Genomic DNA, 12,401 nt, shown 5'->3' on the forward strand with positions numbered 1-12,401 from the left:
AGAGCGCCTCGGCAGCGCCGGTGCAATCACACACGGACGGACCCCTGGCTGCCCGGTTGTTGAGATGCCTCATGCCTACAACCGATCTGTTGCTTTTACAAGTTTAATCTCGGTATTAAGGAGCTGATTGTGGAACCATGTCGCTATAACATCTTCAACCCAGCTGTACATCATATAAACCACTATAGGAGGGGGCAGTCTCCCATCATTCCTGGCAGCAGCACATACCTTTAACTCCCTAATCTGTAATACTACAAAATACCGCTCTCATTTCTTCCCAAGCACAAGTGGACTACCAGCAAGGGTCCAACAGTGTTATTCCTAATTACCTTTTTTTCACTCTTGATCCTGTGGCGCTCATAATTAGTTACCTGGGGCTGCAATCCAATTTGAAGTGATGACAAGAAAGTGATCCATGAAAAAGTAATAAGTTAAATCCAATTTCAGCCTTCCTCTAATTAAATGCACATGGAACTAATGACTCAAACCCTACCATTTCAGTGATAATGGTAATTAGCGAGGTGGGAGTCACTCTCTTTTTTCAACACTGTAGGTGTAAACCACAAGGTAAAATGGCAGGAGCACTCTTAATTACATGTGTCATTTTGTCAGCAATTTACACATTTCTGACCAGTCAAGGAAGGTTTCATTTGTTTTCCCCTTCCCTGAGGTGGGTAAGGCACATTCAGGCTCGGGCACTGCCAGCCCCACGGCCCCACTCCCAACCTGGTCAGAAATCACTGTTTTTACAACACTATTCTCTAAATGCTTAATGTCAAAGCAGAAAACCTGTGAGAAAATGATAGTCAGGGTGCTCCCACAAGACCCAGGGCTGGAAATGAGGGATCCTGGCTTCCACTTTTCCCCTCTGGATGAGTTCTTTTCAATATGCAGATACCAAACCCTCAAATACCCCAGCAGAGCTGTGCACCTCAATGCCACCGAGGGTCTGCAGCTCTCTGACCTCGGGTGAGCCGCTTAATATCTCTGTGTTGGGGTTTACATGGCTATAAAATGAGAATAATCATGTTTGCTGACAGTACCTCACACTGCCAGCTCTCCCAGTATATTGGTATTTTCTTAGAAGCTTCATTTTTTTGGAATCATGACATTACAGAACAATCACAGACCTTCTTTCAAGAAAAACTGCATTTGTCACCTTTCTACTCAGTCTAAAAAGCTGGAAAAACTGAATATTAAAGGCTCTAAAAATATATAAAAGGGCAGCAAAAAAGGGACCACAGGTTATAGGAAAAAAAATCCCTTAGTATCAAAATTTTCAAGCTGATCTTGTAATTTTGAGGACCTGACTCAGATTTTGTTCTTTTAATGGGGTGGATGATGTTTGCACTTCACAGGCACGTTCCAAGAACTGACTAATAACTATAATTGGGCTTAGGGGTGAAAAATAAAAGAACTTAGGGGGTCCTTTTGTAGGAACCAGAAAAACTCAACTTTATTTCCAAAGTCAAAAATAAACAATGAAAGATTGAAATGAAATTTTCATAGGCAAACTTTGAACCCAGCAGAAGTGAAACCTCGACCCAAGCAGAGTTGGTGGAAAAATTCCCATTGGTTGACTGAGGCAAAATTCAGATCAACTCTCGTATTTAAGACTGAAAGAGAGAGAGATACTCACACAAACAGAATAAATACACCTGCAAATTTATTTCCCCTGCCAAATTTTCTGCTGAGACGATTTCTCTACTAGTCATTAAATTCACCACTAGGTAAAAAAGGTACTCTGGGTGTAAAACATGAGACAGAATAACCTAAGACTTGTGTGCTCCAAGCAAAACAGAACATACCCTTCCCTTCACCTTTCGGTGTTTATTATTACGTTGTCAAGCTAATGATTTCTAATTTCATAAAAAACAATAATAATTGCCCACAACATCAAGCTACAGTGATTTTTTCCTCTTACCCTCTTCTATTTCTCAAGATACTGGAAAGAAATATTAAGATAATACAGCATGCAAATTAAGTTCTACAAAAGCCCAGCCAAAAGGCTGCTGTAAAAAGCAGCGGTATGCAAAGGCAAGGACAGTTGTCTCCTCTCAGCCTCCCCCAGTCTCACCCTGAGAATTTAAACGAAACCCAAATTCTTTTCTTGGCCATGACTTAAAGGGAAGATTTATTTTTCTGTTTTGTCAACCAAAAACAAAAGTTTCCATCCCAGTAATTTCATTATTTCTTCTCACCAAACACACATAGGTTAACAATCAGACAACAACTCTCATTTAATCACATAAAAAAAGTCAAGTGATGGGTTTCAGTTGTGAGATATTGACTTGGATGTCCCAAATCTGTTTTCAGTCCAGTATCCAACTTTCAGCTCAATGCAACACACAACATTTACGTCTTTAAAAAAAATTGTATTTTTAGTATTGCCAAAACACACATGCACTTTTACTTTCTTGGGAGAAAAATGTGTCTCTTGATTTGTTTCCAATCTGTGTGTTCTTGCCAGCAACTAAAACGCTTGAAGAACCAAAATGAATAATCGTTAAGAGCATCGGCAATTAAAGCTGCAAATTTTAATCAATACATCTATTAATACAAAGATATATTTATCTTGGCCAGGAAAAATGCGCACATTTTCAAAATCCTAAGCATACCTGGTCTGTTAAATTATTTGTTTCACAGACTCAAGAAAATCCAATGTCTATGGCAAATATATTATCAAACAGACTTTAGTCTTTTTTTCACTTCCAGTAATTTTTGTGGGACTGATATTTTTTATGTTCTTTCCCCAACTGCTGGTTACTAAATCCATTTCTTAACTTTCAATTTTCTTTTGTTTGTGTCATCAGGCTGTGAAACCGGCGGTCACTGCCAAATCTAAACCACGGCAGTGCGAGATAGGCTCAAAATGTGAGTCATCCTGTATTTGGAGATTTAGGTTTTTTTCAACTATCAGCAGAGCACATCTCCACTCCTGCATCCAAGTTCTTATACATTAAATATCTCACAATTTGCTAAAAGCAGATCTTCAGGTAGAGTTACCAAGGTCAAGGTCAGTATGATTGAAGAACCCACTGTCACGTAAATGCTATTGAAGGCACCGTGTCCCAGTGTGGCCACGGGATGCTGGGATATATTTAAGTACCGTGGTTATTTGACCAGTGAATAAAGAAGGAATAGAGGAAATCATCCACGAGGCAGTAACAGATTAGCTGCACAGTGTCTACTAGTTTAATTTTCCGCATCTGTTTGTGGCAGCAGGGTTCAGGTGCCAGCCTGCCTGCCAGCATCCCAGTGCTGAGCCCGAGACCACGGGAGCTCTTCCAGCCCCAGGACCGGTTTCCTCTCCTATGGAGCATTTTAGTAGGAGAATCAGTAGCCCAGGAAAACAGCACCCCTCCCTGTTCCATGCAAACAGCTCCCCAGCACTCGTGCTGGGTGCTGCTCAGCAGTGCCCTCGCCAAGCACAGCAGGGATGAGCGACGCCTATGGTGTTCTTGTTATACATGAAGCCTGTTTGTCACAAAAAAACCCAGGTGACTGCTAACCACTGTGGCTATTGAATGAGACATCTATATTTATAAATGAAACCCAAAGATGACTTGTTCATTATTTAGGCAAACTTCTGAAAAACGGGCTCACTTCCCCCACCCTTGACATTTATTCTACGTACTGTCAGCAACAGGCATCGTCTCGTCACCGTGGCCCCATCCCAACTCAGGGGGTGTGGGTGCTTGTGTGGGTGCAGTTTTACTCAAAAATTCTACCCCCAAGCAGCACCATTTCCTTTTAGCAACAGATTTTCATTACAAGGATGCACTTGGGGGTGTTACATCCAAGAGGACTTCCAGTACATTTCAGACTGCAACAGCACCAGGAGTGAGAAGGGGAAAAAAAAAAAAAAGACTGGGCAGTCATTTGAATCAGTGAGTGACAGGCTGGGCCAGCTCTCTGTATACATTAATAAATTAGAATTTTAATTGTGTCTCTGACTGCAGGAGCTGCTCCAGTACTTTAATACGTACCAACAATTGGCTATGTTATGGAATCCGCGATGTGGCCTTCACTGTTGACCTCTGCAACACAATTCCCAGTCTGACTACGGAAACTGTTTGGTTTGATCCTTTCAACTTATTTGAATCCTGACAAATAAGCTCACAGCTGAAAGGTCAACACAGTCATATTTCATCCTCTGGAGCTATTCTTAAGACATCTGCACAACAAAGCACTTCTTTTAGTACCTGACACTGGACCTAGCCAGCACAATCTCTCATTAAAAATGTCCCCAGTGGAAGAGTCTATTAAAAGGCATATGGATCAGCTATGGATTTACCAAATAAAATATTTTTGAAAGCATTAATGTAACGCTTTGGATTACGGCTCTCGACGCTGCCAATAAAACGTATATTTGCCCAATGACAAAATGCCTCATACTTTCCAAAAGAATAATAGCCCGGCTGTAAAGCGTGAGGTGTTGTCCAGCAGCCTGAGCACGGGGGTGGGAGCCAGGAACTCATGAATCTTAATCCTACCTCTAAACCCAATTCCCTCTGTGATCCTAAGTGAGTCGCTTAACCCGCTTCCCTCAGTTTCCCAGTCCAGAACTGGGATAATGCTACTTACTTATCAGACTTTCCTTCTGGGGATGTTTTGGAGATTAGTATTTGCAAAATGCTTTGAAGATGAAATCACTACACCAAAGCTTGAAGTTGTCCACACTGGGCCAAGGGCTGCAGTTAATAGCTATTCCTCACTCAGGCAAAACTTCCCTTGAAGTCCCCATCGGCTTTATTTGGGTAAGAACCACAGGATCAGGTCCTCTCACTTTACTGTCAAGGCCTTTAGTGATGTTGGTTTTATCTTCCATATTCTACTACATATTTAAAGAGTCTAGGATCTGTATTTTTGTAGGAAAATAATCTGAAGCACATATAAAAGGCAAGAGAAGCAGCAATGCTGTCAGGGAACTCATGGTGATAGTATATCAAACCAAAAAAAAAAAAAAATAGAAAGAGCAAAACAGACATGAGTTTGACAACGTGCTATGACAACAAGAGGGGAAAAAAAAAAAACCCGGAAAGAATTTGGGGCTACAGAGGCTGAAGCATCAGATACAGAAGAGCGAGATAAGATAAATGTCCCAGCTACAGGGCTTTGTGCAACTGCAGCTGAACTGCTGCATTCAGGAACTGATTATCAAAAATCCAGGGACATGCTGCAATTGCAGAGAGCAGTAATAAAAGCAATAACCAGCTGCAAACCAGAGAAGTGGTCAGGGGTCTGGAAGTGCCAGTTTATGGAATACATAAAGAACTAGATACATATAATTTGCCAAAACTGGCAAGTACATGTTAGTATCTCAGATGTTTGAAGACTGTGAACACGAGGCAAGGCAAGGGACTGACTCAGTATTTATACAAGCAGTATTACTTGGAGCAAGAGGACAGAATTAAAGTGGAAAGTTCCTGAGCGTGTGCTTTGTTATGGAAAACCATCCGAAGGAAAATAACAGCGGTCCCACCACCACTTGGGATTTCTAACACTAGAATAGCATAAAAAAAAAAAAAAAGGAAAATGTGATACATGACCTAATAGGTCTTTCTTGTCTTTAACTCCCCGTGATTTATCCCACAAGACTAGCAGAATGTACTCCAAAGCCCCATATGTGTGCATACATCTTCTGTTTGAGAATGCTGTATTGGTTTTAGCTCTCTGAATTCATAACAGCACAAAGCCCTATATAATATTTAGATTTGATTTCTGAAGATGTCCATAAATCAGCAGACAATAAAAGGGGAAAAAACACACCGATGATATGATATCCTAGTATTTCCTAATATCCTTGACACAGCAAATCAACGGTTTGAGTGAACACAGACTACAAATGGAACAGCAATCAAACAGAAATGTTAATGCAAATCTCCTATGCACACTGACACAGTAACAAAAGCTATTCCATTTTGTCATGATCCAACCCTACCAGATGCTAATAAAAGTACACGCTCACGATTTGTAAATATGCCACGGGTGGGATTTTCCCCCTGCCACTTACACCAGCCACAGCCGCTCTGTGGACACACTGGAAAGCAGTTCCTGAAGGTGCTATTCCAATGTTCATGAGGAGGACGTATTTATTCATCTTTTCCAGTCCCCAGTCCCTCACAGAGGCACGGAGGCTCCCCTTACCTGAAGGGCTGGCTGTTTGTCATTCCTCTTCGGAGACTTTAATCCACTAACTTGTTGCTGCTGCTGCTGCTGTTGCTGCTGCTGCTGCTGCTGTTGCAGGAGAAGCTGCCGTGCCACCTGGAGAGCCTGTGGGGAAAGCGGTTGGAACATTGAGTTTACAGCAAACAGGGCATGGGGAGCCACACACACAGCACAGAATCAAAGCAATTCCTGGTCATGGGGTACTGCTCCACTCTTGATGCACCTCCACTGAGAAAAGCAGTGACTTCCACAAAAACAACAACTCAGCACTTGCATGCAATGTGGTGATATCCCACCACTGGATTTCCCATTTTGACTATGAAGAAAACCAGCAGCAGCTGATGTTCAAGTCCTGGGTGTGAACCTCAAGTAACTGAGGTTCATACCTCAGAGGTGAGCTCCATACAGTTATTTTTGTCCCCCTGGAGCAGCCCACAGCCCCCTCCTTGCTACTGGGCAGTCTCTTGACTTTCATGTGCCTCCTTTCCAGCAGGTCAGGTCAGGTTTACAGAAGAGGGCAGTCCTTTATCACTGTCTGCTCTCTTGAGTGCCAGAGAACATCAGAGAAGTTTCTGGAAGGTTATGATGGGAGGAAGAGGAGAGGCAGCAGCAGGTGGAGCCATGCTGAGTGTCAGAGGCACTGTGCTGAAGGCTGAGAAAGCTGCAAGGAGCTGGAGTGAATGCAAAGAAAAGCAGGGACAGCATCTCACCCCACCAAAATCCAGGACTTGGACTTCGATGATCCCTGTAGGTCCCTTCCCACTCAGGATGTTCTATGATCCTATGAAAATCACTGATGGCTTATGACAGAGCTGTGGGGACTCAACAGGAGGGGGCAGAACAGCAAAGGGACAGTGTGACCTTACAGGATGGAGAGACAAAGGACATGACCTCAAAAGCATGAGCAGGCATGATGCGTGGGGGATTACTGCAAAATTTCATGAAAAGCAAAGGAAAAGCGTCCGTGGACATCAGAGCCTGCCGCTCTGCAAGGCCCGATTGCTTCCTCAGGTAGAGAAAAGAAAGCAAGAGGAGACAAAACCCGAGGGAAAAGACGAAGAGCAAGTCCCTGCCCTGGCTCCCTCCCTGCTCCCCAGCCAGGGGATGCCAGGATGATCTCTGCAAGACAGACTGTGGCACAGCTGAGGCTCCGTTGGCGAGACCCCAGCCTGCTGCTCCCAGAGGATTCACCAGCACCGGACTCGGGCCTCCTTGGTCTCCTTGGAGACGTTCAGTACATGTGTAGGTGGAAAAGTGGGAAGGCTGAAGACTTCATTAATGTTAAACAAGAAAAATAGTCCCTTTGCAAGATGCCTACATGGAAGGAGGGGAAAAGCCTTCCCCACTCCTACTGTGTATGTTCTCTGAGTGATTTAATTAATACCTATTTAATTAAGGAGTCAGATACGGTTCGGGTTTCACTTGCTTCTCCAAGTTGCAGAGTGTTTAATCTCAGCACAGAACTGCTGGGAAAGATTTGATACCAAGTACTGCAAACCGAGATCCAAACCCCCTAGTAAAAACTTGTTATTTTATGGCCTAGACCCATCTTTTTACTTTTGAAGAGACACTGGTCATCTCGGAGCATTGAAGAACCACCAGTGTTGGCCAGGGCAAGCAGGGAGGAGAGACCCTACTGCGCTCTGGCAACAAGCCCTCCTTCCAAATTTAATAACAAGTCTCCACCAGATCACAAAAAATCTGTCAGGCAGGGTGCTATTTCCAACAGAGCTTGGTGTGGTGAGGGTAACACCAGATTTTGCATCTCAAGTTGGTTGGAGCTCAGTGCACCCATAACACCTCTAAAATGGTCCATGTCCCTGTGAGAGGTGCAGGGAGCTGCTGGGCACGGACACACACCAGGGCAGGTCCATATGGATCTGGGCTCACACACACACAACCACCCCACCATGGTGCAGCATCAAGAACCAGAAGATGCTCCAGCCTACCAAGGAATACAACAGAACAAAGGAAACCTTTATGAAGAAAGTTCTAAGTACGGTTAAAAAAATGTTATTTTTATTGAATTAGCTTATTTAGCTGTAAAAGCATCTTCAAGGGTGGGCAGAGGCAGCAGAAATAAAACCTACAAGACTTAAGGGGATGGGCAACAAATACTCACCTACTTAACAGGGGTGTTGTATGGCTTATTTAATTAATGAATACTTGTAAAGCACTCTGAGTTGCTCAGACAAGAAGCTCTATACAGTACAAGCGCAACATATTATTATATATTATTAAGACTGGCTCTGCAGAAGAATAATTCCAGGTAAATGTGCAATCAAATGATCATTTTAGTTCCCAGTAATTAGATTCAATAGGCCAAAAAAAACACAGAAGCCTTTCTTTAATCATACACTAAACAATCAGAACATCCCTAACCTTTCAAGCTACAGCCTTTTTGAATAAAACATCATCAACTTATAGATATTATTCCAAAAAGAACCAGTCACCATATGTGTTGTCTCTTTGAAATACAGTTGCTATAGCAGACCCTGCATGCATTTCATGTGATATGATCATATTCTATCCGTTCTGGCAGCTGAGAGGTTGCACAATTAAATTGGCTGCCAGAAATTTTTGAAGATTCCCGGAACAAGTAGCCATGCAAGAAATGCCTGCTCTCTACTCAAGTGGGCCACGAAGTTCTGTGCAGCTCATTGGGGTGGCCAGTGCCACCACAGGCCCTTATCATGGCTGACCCCACACTGATGAGGATTTCTGACCTCAGGGTCAGGCTTGCACTGCCAAAGCTCTGATGGAGCAAAGCCAGAGCTCTGTTCATGCTCCAGGCCCACCTGCACAGCATCCACATCCTGCACACCCACCCCTTTGAGGTCCTCCACTAGAGGTGACATCTGCAATAACTGCTTCATGTCCGGTTGTCACCTGTCCTGGCACAGACCTGGCGGGACCAGTGATGGTGAGAGGGAGGGACCAGCACAGAGGGTGGAGCAGGGTGGGAAGGAAAGGATTTAAAACAATGAAAGTGGGCTGGAGGGAGCATTGTGGACACAGGGAGTCAGGATGGACAGGAACATCAGAGGGAGAAACAAGGCAGGTGCAGGTGAGATGGCAGCACAGTGACATTGCAGAGGATTGCAGATTGAAATGGCATTTCCCATCTCTCCCCTCAAGATTTCACTTTTTCACTTATACATAACTGACAGCAGTAAAAGCTGAGCACCGGATGAGCTCGGGTTTAAGATGTGGAAGGTTGTTTATAGCTCATATCTGGTTCTTACTGAACATCTGCATCAAGTAGCTACTGTGTCCTTGGTGAACCCAGGGATCCCACATCCCTCTTCCTTTCTACGTTTTCCTGCTCAGCCTTTTCTCCCTCCTACCTCAGAGCAAGAACTGCCACTGCACTTCCAAGAATCATCTAGCACTGCTACATAGGATGTGCAAAAGAAAGATGGCCTAGGAAGCACTATCCCTCTTTCCTCTTATCCGTAAAATATTTCAAGCCCGTTTGGAGTGTCTTCATGGAATTAATTTGGTGATGTTTCAAGCTCCATGGACACCTGCCCTCATTACGCCAGCACATCCCATATAATCCAAGCCAACAAGCGTCACACCTGTACCCCTTCCCTGGTTCCAGGCAGTACCACTCCCGCCCGGACCTCATCGCTGGATGCCAGCGTGGGAGCCCTGCTGAGGCTGCTGGTGCTGCACAGTGCTCAAACGAGGAGAGACAGGGAAATTAATTTGAGTGAAGTCAGTCCCACAACCTTCATCAGCACGGAGATTCGCAAGCAGGCCTGTACATTAATAAAGCTTCCTGTGGGAGTAGATGTTGCCTTTGATTTGCATGTGAATTCAATGCTAGTGAGAAGTGCCAGACTGTCAGACATGGAGACCAAAGTCTCTTATCTTTCCAAAAGCTTCTGTAGCAGTTTCCCCACATTTCCTTAATCATCTGCCTTGTCCTCAACTTACTGAACAGGCAGTAGAGAGTAAAGCTGGACTCGGTTCAACTCCTGCTGCTGCCAAGTCCTGAAACAAGGGTGCCAGGACTGTTTACTGCTAGCCAACAGCTCTGCTAACGTGGCCCTCTCCTCACGAGCAGGTGCTCTGACATCTCCAAGCTCTTTTCACACATTCCTCCCCACTGCTGTAGTTACATCCTAAATCTCCACCACGTGCTTGCATGTGAACGATTGCCAGGGGCCGTGAAAAAACAGCTCATGTTTGTGTGTCCAGACAACTGTCTGTTCCTTCACAGGACAGGCAAGAGATGCCAAGAGCCCCTGAAACCACTGAGGTGTTTCACACATTTGGGTCCATGATTACCAGTAGCCACATTATCTGCGCTGCTCGAAGAGTCTGCAAGCCTGGACAAAGCTACTTGGGGTACCCAGAGACCCAGACACCAATCCTGGCCTCCTGCACTAGTCACAGAGCATTGGCAACCATCCTCCTCTCTGCACCGCAAAAGAAAGATGAGATCTTCCCACTTACTGGAAAAAAGAGAAAGGAAAGAATCCCCTAGCAAGTGCATCTTCTGAGTGCCACCATTTTTGGTCACTATAAATGTGGATTCTGAAGGACAACATCAAGAAAAGGATCACTACCAACCAAGTCATCCTATGCCTAAATGCAAGATCCAGCAAATAAACTCCCAAGATATTTTCTTATCCATTAGGAAATCACCCAGAGATAAGGAAATTTTTCTGGCGTAAAACAGAGACCAGCAGAAAGGCAACTGAAATGCTGCACTTTAAAGACATTGCACAAATTTGGGATGGTATTTGAGAGTCAACACTGGGTGACACCTAACCCAGGAAAAATGTTAACAGCACATTAACTGAGAGATGAATCAAGCCTGTTTCATTCACAGAGCAAGTGGGAAGCCCCACTGAAAATCCCTCTCTCTGTGCTTAGGGAAGTGGCAACTCTTTAGTATTTCCCAACTAGTTAAGCACCAGGAGGGGGGGAAAAAGTACACATTTGAGATGACCAAGACAATTTTATTGCAAGACAGACAGAACGTGACTTGTTTGCCCAGCTGTTGTTTGCCCGGAATACTGGGCAGTGTTATCACCCCAGTTACTGTTGTAATTCGGCATTTTCACGCAAGCTCGACCTTTCAGTTTCATCATCCTCTTTGGGCAAGTTCTGCTGAAAAATGCAGCCCTGCCTCTGACTTCATGTGGCCAAAAACTCCCGATTCGGGAAGGGGGCTGGGGAAGGGAAATACACTGGAAAAAGAGGGTAGAACTTTAAAAATAGAAATGCTGCTTAAATGCCATATACTTGCTTACTGTGTCAGTACATAAGGAAAACAGTAACAGGATCCAGTCGCATGGAGCCTCTTGCTAACTTGTTCCACCACTGCAGCCAGTACAAGGCAGCAACTCTCCAACTTTTTTCCATCGGCCTATTTCTATTGAAGAAAAAGAGCTCCAGCTCCTCCCTTCCCATCTGCTCCAACTGATATTAATATCAATCAGTTATTAATGAAATATGATGACTTACAGCTATAACAGGCCTGGCTCTAACACCAGAAGAAGCTTGTTTCCATACCTGAGGTTTATAAGGCATGGAAAGACTGATCCAGGGAACTGCAGGAGGTATGGAAAGGTATGTACATTGGAGAGTGGAGAGATGAGCAACAGCCATGAGGATGCAAAAGAAACGGGCGTCCTGTCTGACTGCCAATTTCCAGGGCAGTTGTGCTCTAATTGGCTGCCTCCAAAATGGAAAGCATGCACACAGAAGTTGCAAGGAGGGAACAAACCAAAATCCCACGTGTTTTTACAGATTCCTAAGGATTTGGGGCCTTTCCAGGTGGACAAAGCTGCTTATCAGGAAGGCAACTTGAGAAAGGAGGAAGGAAGTGTTCCCAGAAATCAGAGATGGTCCTGCTGCCATCTGAACTGTCCAAGCAGTAAATCAGGAAAGTTACTTGCCAGCCAACATCATCATCTGTCCGTTATTTCAGTTATGGTCATTAAAAAGCAAAATACAACAAAACAAGCAGAGAGAAATGAGAAGGAAGATATTTTAAGGGCAAAATCTACCCTTGGAGCAAACATAACACTACCCCGGTCCCAGACTCCAGAAGCAAGACCTTCTGTGTTAACCTCTGATAGCCATGCCCTTACAAAACTAACCCTGCCGCTCAGCTTTCCCCACTGAGGTTTGGGAAAGCATGGCTTTGCAGCAGCAGGCATGCAGTTCTCTCACCATCTATTTCTCCCCAAGTTTCACGATGGATTTAGGCA

General features: G+C 44.3%; 1 protein-coding gene across 31 annotated transcripts in view; it reads right to left on the reverse strand.

The window, feature by feature from the left end:
- The window catches only part of FOXP1 (forkhead box P1), a 386,121-nt gene that overhangs the window by 105,884 nt on the left and 267,836 nt on the right, over positions 1-12,401 (reverse strand). For all 31 annotated transcript variants that reach the window (XR_003527215.1, XM_027640634.1, XM_027640629.1 and 28 more), the window contains one exon: positions 6,151-6,276. Coding sequence is in view for 26 of the 31 variants with exons in the window: in XM_027640634.1 (XP_027496435.1) it covers positions 6,151-6,276 (126 nt within the window). In the remaining 5 variants the exon portion in view is untranslated. Of the gene's footprint in view, positions 1-6,150; positions 6,277-12,401 lie in introns of those variants that run through there.

This window comes from Corapipo altera, unplaced genomic scaffold (genome assembly GCF_003945725.1).
Source record: "Corapipo altera isolate COAL_440 unplaced genomic scaffold, ASM394572v1 55, whole genome shotgun sequence".
Lineage (NCBI taxonomy): Eukaryota > Metazoa > Chordata > Aves > Passeriformes > Pipridae > Corapipo > Corapipo altera.